This window comes from Rhinolophus sinicus, chromosome 4, assembly GCF_057876585.1.
Source record: "Rhinolophus sinicus isolate RSI-liver-muscle chromosome 4, RSI-T2T, whole genome shotgun sequence".
NCBI lineage: Eukaryota > Metazoa > Chordata > Mammalia > Chiroptera > Rhinolophidae > Rhinolophus > Rhinolophus sinicus.
In genome coordinates, this window is record NC_142504.1 from 4835534 (window position 1) to 4858963 (window position 23430).

At 46.5% G+C, this 23430-nt stretch overlaps 1 protein-coding gene across 1 annotated transcript in view; it reads right to left on the reverse strand.

Moving 5' to 3' along the window:
* Positions 1-23430, reverse strand: part of VOPP1 (VOPP1 WW domain binding protein) — a 47905-nt gene that overhangs the window by 11202 nt on the left and 13273 nt on the right. Inside the window, exon 2 of the mRNA XM_019726355.3 lies at positions 10453-10511. Coding sequence (XP_019581914.3) covers positions 10453-10511 — 59 coding nt within the window. The remainder of the gene's footprint in view (positions 1-10452; positions 10512-23430) is intronic.

The window sequence follows — 23430 nt, forward strand, 5'->3', positions numbered from 1 at the left end:
GGCAGGAACCAGTCACAGAGGGCGGCCCCGAAGGAAGCAGAGGGCAGGAGTGGGAACTCAGTGACAGCAGCTGAGGGGGAACAAGACCCCGGTCCCCAAGCTCACAGCCATTTCTTCCACTGCTGTCCCATCTTTGCCACCATGATGCCGGCTGTGTTTCTCCCCCTGGGGCTCCCCCAGTGCTACCTAGAGCTGCCTCCGCCCGGGGCAGAGCCAGGGCTGAAGGGTACCTGCAGCACATCCAGCTCCGGGAACCATGAACTTGGCAGTAAAGAGGAAAACAGGTATAGGGGAAAAAATGCAGTGAATGGGTCATCTGGCAGGAGCTCAGTGGAGAACATGCTTCCGCTTCAGAGTGACACTTACAAGGAAGCATTTGCTGCTTTGAAACCTAAGCCCATATGGTATCTTGTGTCCGTGTAAGAGGACGTCACCGGACAAGAATCTCTACAGGTTTTTATACATATATAGAGCCCCTTGTCTAGAAGTCCGGGGGACACACACACACACACACACACACACACACACAAACATACACACACCCCTCAGCCTGAGACAGAACCTTAGAAGATTTGAGTGTGACCACTTCGAGTTCCTAAATCAAGTTACTCTCTGTTGGCAAGACAACACCGCAGGGCTCTAGCTCTCACTTTTCAGGATCCTAATTTGGAACGCCAGCAGCTAACACATGTGGTTAACAGATTATCTGCCTTCTTCTCTCAAAACATAGTCCTTTATGCTCCCTTGTGTAGCCGACGACCACTCACTCAGCATCCTTCCGGCTCACGGGCTGCCCTGGCCCGGCTCCCATGTGGGTGCTGGCGAGTGCCAGCCACACGATGGAGCCTGCAGTTCCCTACAGGGTAACACTCTGACCCCTTTTCCCTCTGCGGCTCTCTTCCCAGTGAACCAGCTAGTACATCGGGGCCCTAAGCACCCACCTGCGGCCATTCCAAACAGCGGCGATTACACAAAGCACTTTAAATGTTAAGACTGAGCTTAGTGAAAAGCAGACAACGTTAGCAGGCAGTCTGGGATGCTAAACGTGCCATCCCTGCTGCCTCAGGTCCAGTTTTCCTAGCGTCGACACCTTGAAATGGCACTGCTGTTCCGAGGACAGCGAGGACTCACTGAGCCTATTAGCTTCACGGTGCTGGGGGCCGAACGAATCAGGAAGGAGACAACACAACAGAGTGTTCCTCCTCGTCCTGCTCTGTGTGCCAGGTTCTCCAACTTGCAGTCGCAAGGCACCAACGTCACTTTTAATTAAATCTACTCCTCAACGCTCTCTAATTACAAGTCTAGGACTCCAAAACACACATGATTGCTTCAAAAGCATGAAAAGACCATATTCATCAGAGAAACAGGCCCCGGGAATGGTTTCCTGTTAGCCAAGTAGTCTACAAATTCGAGAAGGTGCAACGCTCATGGAGTGACTTGCCAAAGGGAACACCCATTGGGAACACAGGTTGGAAACAGGATCCAAATGCAAACTCCCGAGAAAGTCAGCGAATGGGGTGGTGCGCTCTGAACGGGTGCTAACTTGTAATGAAGTACATCGCAGAGATAACATCAGGGGATCTAGCCTCTCTCCCCCAGTCAATGACAGACAATGCAGTCCTCAGGGTGAATAATGTAAAAGGAACCAAATGTCTGGAAGTGTGTCTGCCACGAGTTAGAAATGTGTCATAGCAGCGATTGGATACAAATATAACAGGATGGTCCCTTTGGGGGTTTCAGATTCCTAAGAAGTAAGATCATGTCACACTTAGCATGTCCTGGCCATCGGACACATTTTAGCCTTTGAGCCACGTAAGTCTCGAGAGTAGAAAAGGATAGCACATTCGGTTACGGCATGCTCAACGTAAAGTCACGAAATCTCCCAATTAAAGAAAAATGGACAAATATTCACATGTAAACTTTTCACAGGGTGTGAAATGGTCATTTATCTTTAAACCGGTTTGGAGAAAATCATCTCAGCATCTATTGGAGCAACTGAAATATGAGTAAATAAAAAACAAAAGAGATGAAAAACAGAAAAGAAATAAAATATGAGTCAAGTATTCAGGGCGGAGCTCTGGAGATGGAGTTTGCAGGGACTATAATTTCTTTTGGTGTTAAATAGAGATAGGGCACGGCTAAATAAAAACCAGCATTTTAAGTAACTTCCTGTCAGCGCCATTTCATTTCAAAGGCCACCCGCTGAATCAAGTCTCAGCAGACCAGTCTTGGCCTTCTAAGTATCTGCCAGTACAAGTCTTTGTCTTCCTGTCCAATCCCAAGCGTCTGAGCTTGACAGTTGGTCTGGGCTCCTCAATTACATACCACCGTATACGTATCTTGGTATCTGGACCAGTTCCTTACATGACTTGTATTATCACCTGTGTTTTTCCACAGAGCAAAGCACATGGCCAAAGCTTGAAGAGGGCTTCCTGAGTTAGAATCACGGAAAACATTCACGGTCATCAGAGACCTCCCATTAACCTGTGAGAAGTTGGAAAAATAAACACAGCCCTACAAGATTTGGAGAAGTGAAACTGGGGGCCAAAGCACAGGTCAACTACCCCCTTGGGCCATGGTGCACACCTTCTGGGTTATGGGGCATTCTTCCGTATGCAGAACCCAATCTGGCCGCACAGGTCCCATGCCCACCTCACAGGGCCACCGCAGAACAAGCCTGCCCTTTCAATGTCTGAATGGTTCTCATGGCTTCCTGCGTTTTTCTCTTCTCCAGGAAAGCAGGCCCAGCCTGGGAACAATCTTGGTTTCCTTCGCTCTCGTTTCCACATGTACTGCAGCCTCAGAGAGTTAACATTTGTAGCAACCAGAACAGGGCTGATTCCTAATGAAGTTTCCATCAACTAAACCTTCCAAGCTATTCTCAGTCAGTTCTGTCTTCCCATCCTCCACGGGTACAGTTGGGCTGGGGAACACAAATACAGGATCTGACAGCTACTCATCGCAAGATTGACATGTATGAAACCCGGCCCATCACTTTAGCCGGTCAGGGCTTTTTGGAGCCTCATTCTGTCACTCACGGCATTCACTATTTCTTCTAGTTTTCTGTCATTTAAATGAAGAATCTGAGTCAAGTTTTGTTGAAACCCAGGAATGCTGAATACTACCCACCAGTCCTCCTGCTTCAGTGATCCCACAGCAGCTCACTTAGCCCGGCAACGTCCCGAAACTCCACAGTTACAGTCAGATAGACGTGAAGCCTGGGTCTGAACACAGAGTCCTGTGCCCTAAAGCTGTAATCCCAAACCCAAGATCTTTCCCAAGTCCCGTAAGCTGCTTGGAGTAAGAAAACCAAAGGAAGAGAAAGAGAGGCCAGCCAACAAAGTGAGTCCCGACGCGGCTGCATGGGACGTCAGAGAGACCAGGAGGGTACCAGACTGAAAGGAAGGCTAGGCAGGAAGGGAGGTGCACCCAGGCACAGGCACGTGACCCCACCCACCACTAGGTGGCGCCCGATCAGTGTCCTAGGCTGGTCAATCCGATCAGTTCACCGCCTGGATGAAAAGAAAGGGCAAATGAATCGTATGGCATTTGATTTATATATTAATTGAAAAAGAAAAAGAAAGAAGAAATGGATCCAAGACCCCCCTCTTCCTGTAACTTGTGAATATGGTTGCTACAGCATGCCCATCATAGTTTATCCAAAATGAATAATAGCATATTGATGACGGAGCCAATGGTGAATTCCACCAAAGGCCTTCCTTCCATGTTGCTATTTTATCAATCGCAATTTTATAGGTACAGCTATCACAGCAGTTACAAATCCACCTAAGCGGCCTGTTTATTTAGACCAGAATTCCCTATCTTATCGGCTGAGATATTGAGTGAGACGATATCAATGTCTCCCCGAAACGCAAGACACACTGCCAAGTCACAGATCTTCCAATCCTATGGTCCTGTTGAAAAAAAATAAGCCAAACGTCACAGAGCATTAGAAAGGCAAACCCAAATTAGTTCCAGATGGTCACAAAACAGCCCTTCAATAACCTCCTCTAAAGGAGCCCCTGAAGCCTTCAGAGGTCCCACCACTCTGGCCACTTCCCTAAGTGATGAGCCTAGTGTTCCCACATGTCCTTGAAAAACCTCAGCTTGGTGGGCTACTTGCTTCCTACGCATATCGACGTCCTGGGTATTCCCTCCTCTTCCCTCTAAAGCAGGTCATCTGTGACCTTTGTAACATTTCAGACTTTCCGCTGTTAAAAAGGAGCCCCAAATGGAGTCACTTGTGTTAAGCCCATGTCACCAACTTGAAACTTAACCCCTCGCCTGACTGCAGCTTCCGCCTGTCCCAGAAAGCAATCTGAAGCCGTTCATCTGGAATGTCCTGGGCAGCACTGGTGAGGTCATCGGGCTGGTAGATCCACCCCCTTCCCCAAAGAAAGGTGACCTTGCCCGAACTAATCCACTCTTGGCTAGAAACTTCCTTTTTTCCGCCCCCTTCTGCCTAGAAGAGCCTTCCATTCTGTACAGCTCCTTGGAGCTCCTTTCTATTTGCTAGATGGGATGCTGCCCGATTCATGAATCATCGCATAAAGCCAAGTGGATGGTTAAATTCACTCAGTTGAATTTTGTTTTTTAACACCACTAAGTCCCTGAAGCACTCTTTCCTTCCAGATGCATGTCAGTGAGTCACAGCAATCTCTGTACTGATATGGAATCTATCACCCTAAAATCTCTTACACATCACCAAGTCCACCTTCCTACAATAAGCTTTTCTATTCTATTATCTAATGTCACTATTTATTTTCCGCCTTATTATGGCATAACTTGGCAGATCATACATTTAGCCTTGCCTGTATGTCTCCAACCTCCCATGGAAAAGCTCCCCATTTCAGTGAGGCAACAAGAGCCCCCCGGCCCCACCCAGAACCCTTTACCTGTGGACAAAACTCAAACAGGCAAGCAGGAAGAAGCCCTGCCCCTTCGAGTGGTCACCCTCGGAGATGAGCCCTCTGGAAAGCAGTGGTTCCCAACAGAATTACTGGGCAGTTTTTAAAAAATACCTATGCCTGCTGGTTGGGAGCCACTGCTCAGGTAGCTCTCGTGCACAGCCAGCTTCGGAAACTAAGACCTAATTTGGAGGGCTCCTGCCTGTTAGCCTTCTCTTGGCACCCAGCAGGGACCTTTTGGGGATGGGGCTATGTTTTGACTTTTCTGATCATTTTTTTTAAGTTTTATTGAAATATAATTGATACACAAGAACTGCATATACTTATTATGTACAATTTGATGAGTTTGGACATATGCAAACACCTGTGACCCTTTCATCACAATCAAGGTAACAGACATACTCTGAATAGTTTCCATGTTGTAGACCTGCGAGAAAAAGACTTTTGCAAAAAAGAACATTCATCTCTCCAGTAACAGGTTTTAGACCTTTGATCTGTCTGTCAAGTCAAACACTTCAGACCTGAGGGTGAATCGATGGTTTGTTCTGTCAACTTCAGTTGACAATTCCAATGGCAGAACCTTCTCCTTCCTGGTCTGACTTGGTTTCTCCACCTGTCTATTGAGACATCTGCTCATATTTTGATGACCTTTTTACTGTAATCTGGCCTACACACCCCAAGCTCAGACACCTCTGTGCTCATAAGGTGGGACCACAGCGGCTCTGATGAAGCCCTGACCTCGAGATTTGAGGATGGGGTGGGGTGGTTGCCATGTGAGTCATTCCTGCAGACACGCCTTTTACCAGAAAACATCTCAAATTTGAATAAATCAAAAGTGGCTGTACTGAGGGGTGGACAGGGGATTTGCCTAGGGAAATTTTACTCTTGTTTCTACTATGTGACAAAGCATTACAAATGCTTACTATAAGCCCTAAAGTTAATAAACCAAATGGGTCACACAGTGTGCATTTCCTCGCCGTTTTAACTCCTGCCTCAGAGCCCAGATGCACCCAAAGTTAAAGTGAGGAGATGAGCTAAGATGGACTGAGAGGCTTTTAAACTACTGCTGGCTTCGCTGACTCCAGGTTTTGACACTCAGCCTTGTGTTTCCGGGGTAGAGGTTTCTTCTCTTTTCTCCTTTCAGTAAATTATTGATCATTAAAAATCAGCACCACTTAACTCTATCCTGGAAATCAAGAAATTTTATCCTTCTAGTTTAGGGTTGATTAACTCTCTGATTGAAAAAAATAAATTCTGAAAAAAATAAAAATAAAAAAATAATAAAATTCTGGCCATAATAGCGATGTAGCATGAAAAATGGAAAACAGAAGTCCTTGATCCTGTGATCACATAGAATTTAAATATGATAATAAATTTCATTTCATTGAAATAACAGAAGACTGGCAAATACAAATGGAATGATACGAATTTGGCCATGAGATCTGGAAAGCAGACAGATTCTGGTACCCCTGCGCTCAAAAATCTGGGAAATTAGATTCTGGTTGATACCTGGCTTACTTTCTGAATTTTACTTTTACTTGAGTTGGTTAACTCTTATTATTTGTACACTCAGAACTCTTAAATCTACATCCTGTCTCTGGACTCGCTCCTGCAAAAGCGAAGCTCCCACTGCCCACACTTCCTGGCTGTTCCGTAAGCTTCCAGCTCAACACACACACAGCTGACGCCCTCCGCTCCCTCTTTGGCTCACCCCTCCCTGCATGCTCTTCTCATGGTCTGTCTCATTGCCTGGCCGGCCAGAACCCCCTGAGCTACTGACTCCCTCTCCCCCCACAATGGTCTTCCTGTGAAATACTGTGCCTGCCCACCGCCTCGTCCCTCAGCCCCATCCCCACTCCAACAGTCAGAGCCTCCAGCCTCCACGTCCCCTCCAAGTGCGGCCCTGCCAGCCTTTGAAAGACAGGCGGATGCCACGGCCTCCCTCTGCAGAGGGAAGTCTCAGCTCCTCAGAAGTCCATTCAAGACCCTTCTCAGCGAGTCTCACCTTCTTTCTCCATCTCACCTCCTGCCCTCTGCCAGGCATCCATCAGGACAAAGGAGCAAGGGTTGGGGAGAAGGCTATGGGGAGGAATGCACAGTGGAGGACCCGGCCCCACCCATCACCCCTTTCCACCCGGCGCATCTGGAGGAGAGCTAGGCACCCGGAGACAGCTGACCTCGCACAGACAGAACGCTCCATCAAGCCCAGGGTCTGACCACAGGGCCGGGGCGGGGGTGGGGGGGGCACACAGTGTCTGCTGACCGGCAGAGGTGGCCTGTGTCCCAGGGCCCCTAGAACCAACTGATCTTGGCCTTGCCGACTCCAGCAGCCACGTAGGGCAGCCCCGCAGGCACTGGCTGTACGAAGCCTGTTTCGGGATCTTGCTCTGACACCTGTGAACAACACTTCATCCACTCACACCATTAATTATTCACAGCAGAGAAATGAGCCCAGAGAGACACAATCAAGCAGGGTAACGCGAGTACTTTACAAGAAGTTTCACACTCCAACCGGAGACTTGGGAATAAGGTCTGGAAAGGACCTGGTCAAAATCAATAGCCAGAGAAGGGCAGTACTGGACGGAATGATCTCTGCCCAGAGCTGGACACACGCTGCTGCTGGACAAGCCATGGACCGTGGGCTCCCGCAGGGCGGGCCCCACCTCCATCACCTTTACTTACCGTCCCTACACGCTCGCTCCCTCCTCCTTCAGTGGTGGTGTGGAAGTAACTGGTACTCCAAAAACGCCGGAGGAATAATGCGTGACCCTGCTGGGTATATGCCTTAGTTCTGTTTCGTGTGCCCCAGCTTCCCTTCACACCTGACCAAACGCTTTCCACACATCTGTTCCCGCCTGCTCTCTCCTTAGAGCCAGGCAGTGTGTGGGTTTCCTCGAGTCTCAGTGCAGCTGACGTCAGAAGTTCCCCCACATTCTCGCCTCCAATTGTACTTACATCTGAACCAAAAACTACACGAAGTGAGACAACAGAACACCCAGGAGCCAAATGCCCAGCCGCTGTTCCATCCATATGGCACCCAGAGATGTGACCCAGTTGTGAACAAGACCCCTGAAGAAGCTGCCAGCCCAGGCTGAACCAGGGCTGAGAGGCCCTCAATGTGAGGTTCTTCCACCTCTGTCAACGTCGCAGAAGGCCTGAGGTTCCTGGTCCCCCACAGTTGGAAACTCACTGAGACCTCGTGCCCAGTACAGACTTGGCACCAGGTCACCTGTCTCCTGCTTTTGCCTCCCAAGCCTCCCACCTCCACTCTGGCAGACACATGTCCTGCCGTGGATGGTGGCTGTGGGCAGGAGAGCCTTAGGGACAAGCTGCAGAGTCATGGGCCACAAATCTCAGCAGAAAGGGTGACATTTTTTATACACAGAAGAGACACTGCTCCTGATCTGAGAGGCCCCCAGTGCCCACAAAGGGGTCGGTTATGGTCATGGCAGTGCCCACTTAGGCACCACGGAGCCCCCGTAACCTCTGGATACCACAGACAAGCTGGGAAGGGCCTTCCCAGAATCACCAAGAGCAAGAAAGAAAAACCCTAAAATTGGTATAGAACCACAAAAGACCCCAAATAACCAAAGCCAGCTTGTGAAAGCAGAACAAAGAATATCACAGTTTGTGATTTCCACGCTATAGTAATAAAAACAGTGTGGCACTGGCATACATACAGACACATTGACCAATGGGATAGAATAGAGAGCCCAGAAATAAACCCCCACGTGTACGGTCAACTAACAGTTGACAAGGGAGCCAAGAACACCCAAGGCAGAAAGGACAGTCTCTTCAACAAACGGTGTTGGGAAAACCGGATCACCACATGCAGAGAAATGAAACAGGACCCCGTCTCACACCACTCACAAAAATCAACTGAAAATGGATCCAAGACTTAAACATAAGACCCGATACCGTAAGACTCCTGGAAAAATAAATATAAGGAAGAAGCTCTTCCACACTGGCAGCGTGGCACTGATTTTTTTCAGTATTCTGATAAGAGAGTGACCGTACATTTTAGTTTTCAGGACCCTTCCCCTCCTTATCGGTAGAGAAGGGACTCCAAACCAGCAGGCCTGAGGGACAAGGACAGGGTCTGCCTTTGTCTTCTCCGTCGATGCAAAGAGACTTTCAAAGTAAGTCATGAATCAGTAAATGAATAAAGGAACTGGTGACCAAGAAACCAGGGACCAGCAACGACCTCCTCCTCCCCAGCCTCTGAAAACCCCGACGTGGTTCATCAGCTGACTTGCAAACCAACCCGAGAAAGACCCGTGTGCACAGAAGACACGGTGGAGCCCCAGTGGCAGCAGAAGTAGCACCGAGGAACCACAGCGACCAAGGCAATGTGTCGTGCTGAGAAGAACGGAACGATTTCATCTCCCTGTTGGCCCATACCTGTTTTTCTTCAACCTGACAAGCCTGTAATTAGAGTCAGTCTTCATTTTCCAAGGGGGTTCTGTCTTTTCGCAGCAGCAGAGGTGTTCTGCCGACACTTCCACTATGGGGGCGTTCAGGACTAGTGTTTAATAATAACACAAAACCAAGGCAGGAAAATTGCCCGTTGCCCTGTGCTTTGTCCCCACTCGCAGTCAAGCCACCTGCTCCTGCTACACTTGTCTCATCAAGGTTAGAAACTCCCCAAGAGTGACAGGTAAGAAAAATGTACGTATTGGCCAATTAAGTAATCAACCTCTGGGCTACTATTACATATTCCCTGTCCAATCTCCCTACATGCTAGAATATACACTGTTTCTGCTGTGACATGATTAGATGCCTATGGGAAAAAAATCTCATGTTTTGCGAACTTCAACACTAAAAATAACAGAGTATGGGGGGAAAATTGGTTCGGGACATTCCATGTAAAACCTATGGGGCTTCAAAACACAATCAAAAACAACAATTGGTAACCTGGAAAATTAATCTGACCACCTGGGCAGGTGGCTCAAGAACAGCCAGTGATGAACACAGCAGGTATTAAAAACACGTACAAATGGAGGGGAATGTACCAATGCTTTAGTTAGAGCAAGACTGGCAGGCGCTGAGGGCACAGAAAGAGCCACGCAAAGCTGTGACTGCACCTGTTTGGTGAGGGGACCCACAGCCAGGCAATCAGAGACAGCGCGCGCACACACACACACACACACACATACACACTCACACACTCACAGCAGCTCAGCAGGGACGTTTTCCTGCTCAAGTTCAAAATTCTATGCCCACTTATTTCTCTTGCTCCTTGGCCCAGGAAGATCTAAGTACCCCAACACAATGTTGGCCTTGCTCGCATATCTTGCCCCTGTGCCCCATCACGTACGCGCTAACACACATCACCAGAGACGGCACCCACTATTTCAGTGTCCTCAACGTCACGTGCCTGAGCAGGCTGAGTGTCCTTAGGGAGGACAGTGAGCAGAGGCGGGGAAAACCAAGGGTGAAGGCCTCCTGAGATAGGGCGTTCTCCATCCCATAATCAGCCCTATTAACTACAAAAGAAACAGCTCCCGGAGAAAGACGTGACCAACAGACAAGTGCAAACACTTACATGTAATATGTTGGATAGAGTCCTTCAAAATACCAGCAATGTTTTTTAGCCTCCGTGCTCTGCAAAGAGAAGAAGAAACACCTGGTCAGTGGTATGTTCTCTGCACATTGTTGAGACGCTCTCACAAAAAGGAACAAAGAAGGACGAGTGGCTAGAACTTCAAGTGTGAAAAGCAGGGGACTTGGGAGCAACGATTAATTAGAAGGAGATTCACCCCATTGTGATTTTGTAGCTGTTTTATAAAAGGGGGAAAAATAGGAAAACATCTCTTTCCCTATTATTTTTCTAGCCTTTCACATCTCTGAATACACTGGGGTGACCAATTTATCTAAAAGGTAAATTAAAGACAATCCATTTATTTAAATGCACATGGTATTCAGATATCCAAAGAATGTTAGAAACAAACTATTACAAAGATTTCCATTTCCCTCCAATTTTCATTTTCGAAAGACATTTCCCATCGTTTCAACCTTCCTAGATCTTTATATTTCAGAATATTGTAAAAGCCCTATTCAAATCACTGATCCCCAGTGGGGACCTGTGTCTGCCAGACCCTAAGCCAGGGGTCACTCGTCAGCATGGTGGTGTTCCTTGCCCGCTCTCATTCCAGGGATGAGAAAGAGGAAGCAGGGGGGCAAAGAAAGGCAATGGGAGTCTCCTCTGTGCTTTCCAAGGAAGTCAGACACTGGACATCCCGAGGGTAGGGCAGAGCAGGTGTGAAGCCATCCCACTGGCTGGACAACTCACACGTGTGAGAGCAAGCCACAGGCGCCAGCCACTGTGTGAGACCCCTAAGCAGAAACGCTCTGCCCTGTCTGAACTAGTCTTCTAAAATTATTCCACTCATGCCATCACTGTTCGACAACTGCACAACTCCCTACCTCCATGAGCGAGTGCACCGGCCGGACTGTATATAATGCCTGTGAAACAGCAATGGTACAAAGCCACCAGCAGCAGGACAACAGGAAAGGCACAGTGACGACAAAGCTTTCTTTGAGCAAAGCAGGGCTAACTGTCCTGCCCAAGCACCGCCCTTCTTCCCACCCCAGCGCCCTGGGACCTGGCCAGGGCTGCTAGCTCCTCGGCCTTTCTAGCAGGGGTACAGCAATGCCCTCCTGCCCAGAACGGACCCCAAATCTATAGCAGGATGCCCATGGAGAGGTGAGTGCAAGTGTTGTGTTACGCTGGCTAAATTGGATGGGTTAAGAAAAGCGTGAGAAAAAGTTTTGTTTTGTTTTTAAATGCTTTAAAAGCTTTCAGAAGCACATGAAGCAGTATAAAGTAACCCAGGTTTATTTGTGGAAGATGAGTTTAATTTAGACTGTGTTAGCTCCTGTCGGGTTCAAGAAATGAAGTTCAGACAGCTGAAGGAACCGATTTATTTTGGCAAATAGCAACTGCAGGTCTCTGTCCCCAATTACAATTCATTTCACTAGTCTTCTATGATAAGCTGATAAACTGGGTCTTTCTTCAAGGTGGCATTTTAGAGGTTTCCTCTTTACTCTCCATCGCTGCTAGAGACAGGCACACGCTCTTGAAACTTGACACTGAAGCTCCACACACACAATCAACAACCAGCCTCCTCTAATGCTGCCTTCGAAGCTCAGGGAACACCAGAACTCAACCTGAAACCCCTTCTGCTGCCTTGGCCACTGCTACAGGTATAACCAAGGCAGCAGCACAGACCCAGGGCACAGACCCAAGGCGAGGCCGGTGGCGCGGGTGGTGCAGGAGGGAAGCCCCGACCTACCACAGCCGCCTACCACGGGGTTTCCTTTAGTTTACGGTTCCCTAATCTGAAGCACCACTCGTTTGAGACCCCAGTACCACATCTCCTCACTCTTAAAATAACACGGAGCATGGATTCACCTAGGTTTTTCCCTTGGTGAATATTTGGAATACCATTTTATAGATTAAAAAGCTGGGGCCCCCAATGGGTGTCTTGCTCAAAGTCACAAGGTTTCTTTACGGCGACAAAATGAACAACCCTGGGCATTTTCCCCTAGACTAATTAACATTACTCCGAGGAACCGTCTCTGCCCACCTCCAGCTCCCCTGTATGTCCTGTGACTACAGGATGGCGGAAGAGGACCAGACGAGACATCAGGAAGCCACTGCTGCCTCTGCGGTTGGCAGACTCAGGGGAAGGCAGCTCTCTCAGCTTGGATCTCCTCAACGCTCAGCTGCCCACATCGGGGGTGAGTGTGCACATACACAGGTGTGTGTGTGTGTGTGTGTGTGTGTGTGTGTGTGTGACTCTAAGGGGGGGATGAGCTACACCAGAGTAACAAAGGCACTGAACTGTTACTACAGCACCCCTCCCAGACACTCTTATATGTGGCTGTTGGGAAGGAAATTTGGCAATATCTGGAAAACTACTGATGCATTTCTCTTTCATCACCAATCTCTTTCCACAAATACGGAATGCCATAAGGCATAAGGTTACTTATCATGGCATTAATTCCCATAGCAAAACCCCGGCAATGATGACAATGCCCACCCTTAGCAGACTGGTGAAATAAGCGACACCATCCACACAGCGCAATACTAAGCGACCAGTGAGAATGGGCTCTCTCAGAACTGGTGTGAGAGGATTTCCAAGATGCAGCGCCACCTGAAAAAGCAACATCACGTGCCACTTAACAACCAGGGTGCGTTCTGAGAAATGTATCGCTGGGCGATTTTGTCGTTGTGTGAACATCCCAGAGCGCACCTCCACACACCCTCGACGGTCTAGCCCACTCCACTCCCGGGTTGTGGTGGAGCCTATTGCTCCGGGGCGACGAGCCTGTACAACATGTTACTGCACTGAAGACTGAAGGCAACTGTAACACAATGGTAAGAATTTGGGTATCTACACAAAGTACAGTGAAAATACAGCAAAATTATTAAAAATGGTACCACTGGATAAGGCACTGACCACGAACGGAGCCTGCAGGACTGGAAGTTACTCTGGGGGAGTCAGTGAGTGAGTCGGGAGTGAGTGTGAAGACCCAGGACATAACTATTCATGACTGGAGACTTTATCAACACTGGGCACTTAGGCTACACTAAATTTATAAAACAACAGAAGATTCGATCAAGCACAAGAGGGAATGACGCGATCAAGAGACGCAGTAAACACGAGATGTGTGAAGCTGCTGCCGGCAAAAGAAAGCATTGCTTTTTACAGCAAACTTTTTGTTTTTTTAATAAGTAGAAAGAGTACGCTCTAAAATAACAATGAAATGTATAGCATAGTAAATATACAAACTAAAACATATCCACTGATTATCTTATCAAAATTATGTACTGCGCATACCTGTATGTGCTCTACTTCTATACAACGGGCAGGCAGAGGTGTGTTTACACCAATATCCCCATTAAGTGGGGTGCTGTCCAAGGTGCTGCACGAACAACAGGCCCTCAGTGAGCTCACAATGCAAATTCCTTCCACGTGTATAATGGAAGCAATAATAAACATGGCCATCTATTTCTTGAAGAGAGCATAAAGAGAGGCAATGCACAATTTATAAACCATTAACGAAGCAGAATGCACAGGACTGTGAGAAAAATGTCTACTGTCAGGAGCAATTCAACTGAGGGAATCTAAAATTTAAATCGGAAAGGCGTTGTAAGACGTCTGTACTCAGGGAAGAATCCTGGTGGTCTATTATTCAAGGAATAGGCTATGTATCCATGTAGTTAATGCCTCCTAAATACAGTTACCCATATTTAGCCAGGATCTAAAACAAACCCCAAAGAACAACCTCCAACAGTAACCCGCTTATTGACATAAATTATTCTACATCTCACCATACGCAATACAGGAGGACCCAGGATGCTCCTGTTTGACAAAAGGCACACCCTTTTTCTACTCCAAGTTGAAAGAATAGTTGTATCACAGTAACATGTGGTTGACTTTGAGAGAACTGAAGCCACCTGTGACTTTGGGGTACATGGTGGTTAAGAGCAAGGACCTAAGAGAGTCAAAACATGATAGGTTTTATCTCAGTTTCACCCCTTCTCCTTCTGTTTGAGTGTGTGTTTGGGGGTGCTATTTATACACTTAAAGATCCTATTTAAATGAATAAACAGCAAACTGCAAAACTAACGCTTCACTAATAGAACTCATTCCACCAACACCTGGAAGGTAAAGATCCTTATTTTCCTTATTGTGGTGATAGCATTAGCCACCCTGTCCTGAGGCTGCAAGTCCACAATAAGTCTCAAAATGGTGGGAAGACCCGGGGGGATCAGCCTGATGACTCTTTGTCAAAGGGGAAAGGCACCCTGCCGTGCCTCGGTGCTGCTTTCACATTCATCAAAAGCTAAACTTGACACACACGCGGTGAGCTCCTGGCTGCGCTGCGTTCCAGCCCAATTAGAGTGGGCATTTACACTCCACACAGACAGACTCTGAACAAAGGGAGCCTCTCAGATCCTGGTAGGTTTGGTGCTCAGGACCACGGACAGAGGCAGCGGGCCGGGCTGGGCCCTGCTGAATCACTGCAAAAACACACGTAGGACTGACAGTAATTATCTCAAGGTCTCAGAATTTCAAATAATAGGAATGATCATGCTTTAAATTCCTGTGTTGGAATTAATCCTTGGGCGTATGGACCTCTGGTTTTCAGGAACGGCTAACTCTAAGGAACCTTGATTATTTTAGAAATAAGAGTATGAGGCTTCTCACAACCATCATTTATCAACGGGAAAAAAAGCAGAGAAATTCTTAAGAAAAAAGAAATAAAAGCTCTTCCAGTATCTTACAGAAGAAACCACGTCAGCAGAGCATATACTGCCAGCAAATAACCATCAGAGATGTAGCGTTGTCTACTAATAGCTTGAAGATTCTGGAGACACGCAGGCAACAAGACGTAATTAGTTCTGGCTGCATATCCCTGGGAAAATTCTGTGAACTCTCATAACTTACTCTGAATAAAGTCCCCTAGTTTGCTTTATCTGCTTCAGTTTTTAAGAGAGGAATGGTAGGGAAACAGATTCCTTCAAGGTCCTTACTTCGAGGAGATAAAAATCCTCATCTCCAGGATAAGAAAATTAGTCAATAACCAAAATTAAAAGGCAAACAATAGAGGCACATTTTGAAATATAACAAGGTTAATGTCTTTAAAGAATAAAGAGCTTATATAATTCAGTAAGATAAAAGCCCCAATAGGAAAAAAATAAAATAGATAATTCTTCAGAGAAGAAACACAAAAGGTCAGGAAACCTACTTCGAAAGATAAAATGTATTAGTAATCAAATAAATGTAAATTATAACGACATGGCTTTAGCTATCAAAATCCAAATATCCACGGATGATGAGAGCATGAGAGGAAAAACATCGCATAATGTGTGGGGAATGTACATGTAATGTCAAGAGAACAATGTTTCAATACATTATCAAAAAAACTTTAAAATGTACATAACTTAAACAGGGTTATCACACTTAACCCGAGAAAATAATAGTAACAATTGTGAATAGGTGTTATTAAGAAAAACTGGAAATAACAAACATTTTCAAAATACGGGTTTAACAAAATAATAATATATCCAAAATACATGAGTAGGCAGATGCTACCAGATTGTAAAGAAACATATGAGAATATTTTGCTAAGAAAAAATAAAGCCAATAAAACAGTGTGTCTAGGAGACTATATTTCACATCATAGGAGAGAGAAAATAATATGGAAAGACATTTTATATATACAAAACACTGACAATAAATTGTCTTTTGGGTGGTATGAGAGATGATTCTTTTTTTCATGGTACAGCTTGGTAATCAGTCTCCAAGTTTTCTTTATGGAACTCGTAACACTTTGTTTTAAATTTTCTATTAAATTTTACTTTAAAAAGCAGATCACTTATGGTCCAACAAAGAAATGGAAAGTAAATTGATATTAACCACCTGATACTGTACTGGATCCAGGTGGTTTTTAGTGGCATTTCCCTAATGACTAATGAGGAGCAGTGTCTCTTCATTCCTGCTCAATCATAAGGTAAAAATAGTCGCTGCCATTTTTGGAGTGCCTCTTCGTATGAAATCTCACCTCACAGCATGACACCCGGGAGTTAGGCAGAATATATGCTTACAAATGAGTAAACCAAGGTCTCAGAGAGGTGAATTAACTTGGCCAAGGCAACACAGGAAGCAAGCAGAAAGCTGGGAATTTGAATAAGGTCTGCCAGTTTCTAACGTCTGTGTATTTTCTCTGGTAGAGTGTAGATGCTGTAATTTCCGGTGCCTCCATATTCCATAATCCCCACCCTTTGGAACGCCTGTCTCATCTCTCACAGGAAGCCAGAATTAGATTATTTTAGGTATTATTTCACTGTCCAGAAGGAAACTAAAATGATGATTGAAACCACATGAAAGACCCTTCCTCCAGCCCCCTAAAATAGCCTTTTATGAATTATTAGGGGTTATACCGTAGAGCACCCCACAACTCTTACCATTATCATTTACTGGCTCTCCAAGAACAAATAAAGGACAAAGGTACTTAGTTAGCAGTTTTGCCAAGAAGACTGTTATCTCTGCTCACAATGGCTAACACACCAGGAAAAATCACACCAAAGGAGCCCGAAGCCCAGCCAGGGCCAAACCACAAAACCAGCCTCTTTCACCCTCCAAAGAGAGTCCTTAGCTGCTAAAAATACTCAGAGGTGCAACTTCAGGGCACAGAATGACAGGAAATGAATGCATGGGCTGCAGCCAAAAAGGTTCATGGAACACATTTTCCTAATGCCACATCATTCATTCAAAAACTGGTAACTGGGGGGTTTAATTAGACCAAGGAGGTCTCTGCTGACCACTCCCAACACAGCCATGCGCGTCCTTTGTAATTACAGTGAGCTCAGGGCTGGGTGTTAACTGCCGCTCCCCTTCCCTTATTCTCGGAACAGGAAGGAAGGCGGGGCCATAGCAGCCTCACTCACATTTGGGTCCCTAATGCTACCACTCTGCCTTGTGTGTAGAGGGGGCCTAATACATTTGTTTAAAGAATGACAAGAAATATGCCCCCAAGACGGGGCTTGGGCACTTGGTCTCAGGGACTTGCTTCACTCACCACTGTCCTATGGTTACACTCGACTGATTTCTGATTTCGTGGCTGGGGCTTTGTTATCTCGCCCTCTTGATGCTGTTTGGGGACCTCTCACCCTCCAGGCTCCCCCCTCCCCTTATCTCTTATCCTGAGTATGTGGCCTGGGCTGGAGGAAGGACGACAATGGCAGAACTCAGGTCTGAAAGGAAAACCATTCTTTATTTTAAATGTTGTGGACAGCCCTGGTTTTCCACCCAAAAGGACACATTTCTGGAAGAATTATCAGCAAACTTTCTAGAGCTCTGTCTCTTAGCTCTGTCAGCTATCATTTCTAATAGCTGTCACTGTACCCTGCTTTTAAAAATCTAGGATGGAAATCATTTTGTGCTTTTCCATTTTCTTAAGGGAGTGGGGGATGAGGAGAGAGAAGAGATGACGTGGTAGCACCGTTAAAAAAGGAAATGCAAGCAGATGACACGAAATCTCTACCAACACCTAACAGATAGACGGTCCTTGGGTTTTCTAGGTCCAATAATCTAAATTCCACTGGAGGACGTGGCTTCATTTCTCACACAACTTTCCAAACCCTCCAGTCTTGGCCAGTGCACGGCCCTGGGACAGTCACCCGTCAGCGTGTGCCAATTCTCAGTTGCCCTGGTGAGCGGGAACATTTGGGAAGCCGGGGCTGCCGCCAGCCACACTCCCACTGGAGGCAAACTCAAGGATGCCCTCAGCCTCCCTCATTCAGTATGTCCCCCCAACTGGGTCACGGCCTTTGCGCTCGCTCTGCCGTTTCTCCCGTTCTGACCTAGTGAACCCGCTTTTCAGCATCATGGCCCCCTTGCAGGTGTCCTGACCACGACAAAATGCCAGAACACCGCACTGCGCAGGGCTCTCTCCTGAGCCGGGGAGCTTTTCCAGCTGGCACCTGGCATCTCGACCAGATCCAGGCAAGATTTGACACCTGAGGACAGAGAACTCAGAAGTACACATGCTGTGGGAAGGGCTGAGAGAAACAAGAACTGGCAAAATGTCACGTCTCCCCAAAAATTTTTATGTGGGAGGGGAAGAGGGAGAGAATGGGAAAGCATGTGACATGTTGCAAGACTTAAGGGTAAAAGTAATAGAAAAACAACACACTGTCCGTCGAGGAACACTGACTGGCCTGGGCGTGGGGGGAGAGTGGTGACAGGCAGCCGTTCTGACCACTGTTCAGGCAGGTGTCACGTCAGCCACAGGGAAAAGGCACCCTTTCCCCACCTGGGTTCACGCAGGCATCCAGTTTCATTCTCAGCAGGACAGAACTATCCCTAACTGCCCAGAATTGTAACAGGAAGTGAACCAAATGGAGTTCAGACAGTGTGAAATCCCTCAACTCTTCCAGCAGCACTGGGGGAAGGAGGCAGGTGGGGCCTGCCCGCCAGCAAAAATGGATTTCTAGTTAGATCTGAGAAGTTTGGAGAGTTTACTAGAAATGCTAAGCAGTCAGAAGCTTCTGGAGGGAAAGGACTGGCCATTTCCTGACAGTAGCCTGAATGCTGAGAGGGAATCAGGCTCTTCTAGCCTGACCCGTTAGCCTCCCTGACTGGCAAGGGCTGTAAGAACCCCCCTTCCGGACCGAGCTGGACCTACATGGGAAGACTGCTCCCATGAACTTGTGCTCTTGGCCTCCGCTTGGCCCCGCTAATCGGCCCTGACACTCTGTTGGCAGCTCCCACTGGCTTCTGCTGCCTTCCTTAGGCCATTCCCACGTTTGTATCCTGAGCGACCAGAGGGCTCAGCAATGTCAGCAAAGATGGAGCCAAGCATCTCATTCAAAGCCCCTCTCAGGTAAGTCGACCAGGTGGTTAGCTCACACGGTACACCCGGGGGTGATTTTATTCACAGAGAGTCTACTGGAACTAACCCCAGCAGGTCACAGCTACCAGGCCATCGGCTTTTGAGCAAGTGGAGGCTTGTAAGTCAGACAAAGTCACTTTGCGCTCCAGTTTTCGGGAAGATAACGTACCACCCCCCAGTGACACTCTTCTTTCTGAAGCCCACACTTTGGGCCCGGCGGCAGCAAGGTCAACCAGCAGCCAACCAACGGCCAGAACCCGTGAGAATACCCTGTGTGCAGTTCGGCGTCACGCTGGGAGTCCGGAACGATGCAGCAAAATCCCAGTGCCCTGCCTTTGACTAGGTCGCAAGAATACAACCAACTACAGAATGACCCTAAATAAACCGCTGAGGCTCGATTTCACTCCTGGCTCTGCTGGTGTCCTCGTCCGTCTGTTAAAAGCAGGTAACAACATCTTCCTCACTGAGGGTACTATAATGGTTCAATGCGCTAATGTGTGTAAAAGTACAAAAAATGGGACTGCCCCCCCAAGGCCATTAGGAAACACCACCTCCTCCCACTGCAACTACTCCCAACCATTTAAATGAAAACCCAGCTCTCAAACCACTCGAAAGTTCATTCTCCCCAAACGCACTTAGTGAGTCAGTACTAACTGCTGCGGGCTCCACTGGCCCTGAGCAGAGGCCTGGATGAACCAGGGCCCTCATCTGCCCACAGTGCCGTCTCCCCCACTTCCTTCATCTCTCCCCTTAGCGCCTCTCCACCAGCCAGTGAGAAGGCCGCAAGCGCCCCACTGGGCAAACTACAGCTCCGAGTGGGGAGGCTCACACAGCCAGACCCAAAGGTCCGGCTCCAGCCTGGCTCAGTCCCACCAAACTGCCTCTCACCCTCACCGCTGCTCCCAGAACTAACTCTGGGCTGCAAAACACCTCTCTTCACCAGCTGACGTGGTGGAGAACGTGTATTACTAATCCATGCTAGAGAGCATGTCTCCTGGCCCATCTCACTGTAAGTGTTTCTGGAACACAGAATAGTCCCAAGTCTATTACACAAACCAGAACGGGTAGGTGGTGTGCACAAATGCCATCCCTTACGCAAGCAAGCTGCACTGTGGACAGCTAGCTATGGGTTTCCCACTTGGAACTGCCGTCTCTAACCAAGCTATTCCCTCTGTCTCCAAGCCCAATCAAAGATTTAACCACTGTCCTTCCAGCTTCCAAAGTAACACAAAGATGCAAAGAATAAATTCAGGACCCTGAAAGGAGCAATATGTTTGGCACCTTTTCTAACTTAATTCTCAAGGATCATCTCAAAATCAGAACCTGAGCCTTTCCTACTGAGCTGCACCCGAGCCACTCACAAGGAATCATGTACAATCGAAAGCCTCATGATTCCACAGCCCAGCTGAGAATCACAGTAAATTGTGACCTTTCACGGTTTAATGACAAATGTAACAATCCAACAGTGTGCAAACTTGCAAAAGAGTGTAAGACAGACACTTGCCCAAGAGTTTCACACACGATTGTTTAACAGCAAAAAGCTAGAAACTAACTAAATGTCCATCAGAAGAGAGCTGATTAATGAATCATGATCATTCCTACAAAAGAACATTCTGTAATTCTCAGGGGAATGCAGTGGGTTTGTGGAAAGATCTCCAAGAAATATCTTACCAAAAAAAAAAAAGAAGATGCAGGACATTGTGTATAACATGATCCCATCTGTGTACTTTTAACGAAGTATCCGAGTATATAATTTTAAAAAAATTCATTGCACTGCAAAAGAAATTTAACAATAGCTCCCTTTACAGAGAGGGTCTAAGGTTAGGAGGTAAAGGGGAGGGGAGAGGCCCTCACATTCTGTTTTATAGCTTTTTAAAGCACATACATGCATTTATTTTGTTTAAAAAATTAAAACCATCAAATCAATTATCTATGAAACTAGGTAGCAAGGTCAAGATAGATGAAATCCTCAGAAATTTAAGAATGGTATTCACCCCTTTACAACAAAGCTTCAAACACACTGAATTCAGTTTCTCCCTACTCCTCTCTCTCCCTGCCTGTCCTTAAAGCAAAACTAATGAGCTGTGAAATGGCCAAATGTGAAGCCAAAAAGAAGAGAAACAAAGGCCCTGAAAAATTCATACCGGGATAATCAGCTTTTCCATGAGCAAGAGCCACAGCCTACACAGACTCGGCCACGGGTGGAGTTCATGTTCCTTCCTAACAGAATGTGAGGTCTTGAAGGAGGACAGGTTCCCGGGTATTCTCCCTTCCAGCCATGGTCCTAGGACAACAATGGCCATAGACGGGCTCAAGAAATGGTTGCTGAACCTACTACACAGACAACTATACAGAACAACAAGGTGCCAACTAAAGGTCGCTGTCACTGATGCAACACCAACAGGAGTTCCCAATTTCAGGTGTGGTGAGGGGAGAGACTTTTTTCAGTGAAAACAGCTCAATTGTGAAACAGCGAGGCTGGTGGAACCGCACGGCTGTGAGACAGCTGGGCTGTGAGGCAGCCTGGGCAGAGACGCCCCAGCGTTACAGCTCAGCTTAAGTGTTGCAGCTCATCTGGTGGTTCACCCCCAGCCCATATTGCAGCTCCAAAAAGGGAAATGCAGTCACCCTTGGCAACTGAAAGTGTGCTCAATGGAAGCAGTGAAGCTGGCTTATATAGAGAAGAGTGCCTGCCCCCATTCCGATTGGTCCATTTCTAAGCAAGCCCTCAGTTTAATTGGTCCAAATAGTACTATCCTGACTGGTTGGAATGGACGTGCTCTGATTGGTTGGTGAAGATGCAAATGAGGCTATAGTGGCACAGCTCCAATTGGACGGGAAAAGTCTCAGTCCTATTGGTTGAATTTCAATCTTAGGAGCTCACTTAAAAGGGTCCACTCATCTGGCAGGAGCACAGTGCAGGAGGCTTGGTGACGCACTCTATGGCTTTTCCCTGAAATGCAGCATGTGTGAGGGACCTCTGCAAACAATGGCCACTAGACTCTGGTTATAAATTTGCATCCAATTAACCATGAGTAGTCCTTTTCAGTAGGTATCGTCTTCTCAGGGTCAACATGGGGCAAAGCATACTTTATATATATATATACCGTATTTTGCCATGTATAATGCATACTTTTTTGCCCAAATTTGTGAGGGAAAAATAAGGATACACATTATACATGGGTAGTACTGATTCCGTATCTACATAAATGTTTTTAATTCTTTTATTTACGCGTATGAGTTAAAAGTGTAACTCTAGAAATCAATAACAATATCCATATGCAAAATAATACGCTGGAATACAATAGTCAGTTTTGATGAACTCATGAGGAACTTGCAACGACAAAGAGTTCTTGGCCTTTTATGTGTAAATATCGTAAATTTGTTACTGGTACATAAAATTTCTTGTACCTTGTATCTCTTCTTGTGTTTTGTAATTACTTGTTACATAAAATTTCTTGTATCATAATATGTTTAAAAATGCTAAAATTCCTTTATAATACAAAAAACAAGTACCTAAATGTAAACAAATAAAAATTTGAATTAAAAAATTAAAACTAAAGATTTTTTTCCCCCTGAAAGTTTGGGTCAAAAATGTGGCTGCACATTATACATGGCAAAATACTGTGTGTGTGTGTGTGTGTGTGTGTGAGTGTGTGTGTGTGTGGGTTGGTGTGCGCACGCGCTCCCGTGTGTGTGTATAATTGGACACACACACACACACACACACACACACAGCACCACTCCCCATGTAATGGAATAGCTACTGAAAAGATCACTAATGAATTAATGCAGGTACATCCCAACTTAAAAAAAGATCATATTTCAAAAGACTATATCTAAATTGATGATTTAGAATTTAGGATGCTTTTTCTCACTGAATTAAGAGAGAAACTGAATTAACCCTGAATTCAATATGGTATCTGGGACTGGATCCTAGAACAGAAAAAGACATTAGTAGAAAAACTGGTGAAATTCAAATAAAGCCTAAAGTATAACTAACATAATTATATCAACCTAGATTTCTTTTTAACACATGTAGCCTGGCAATCTGCGATGTTAAGTTAGTGAGGATTGGGTAAGAGGTACACAGGGGCTCTGTATATTAGCTTCG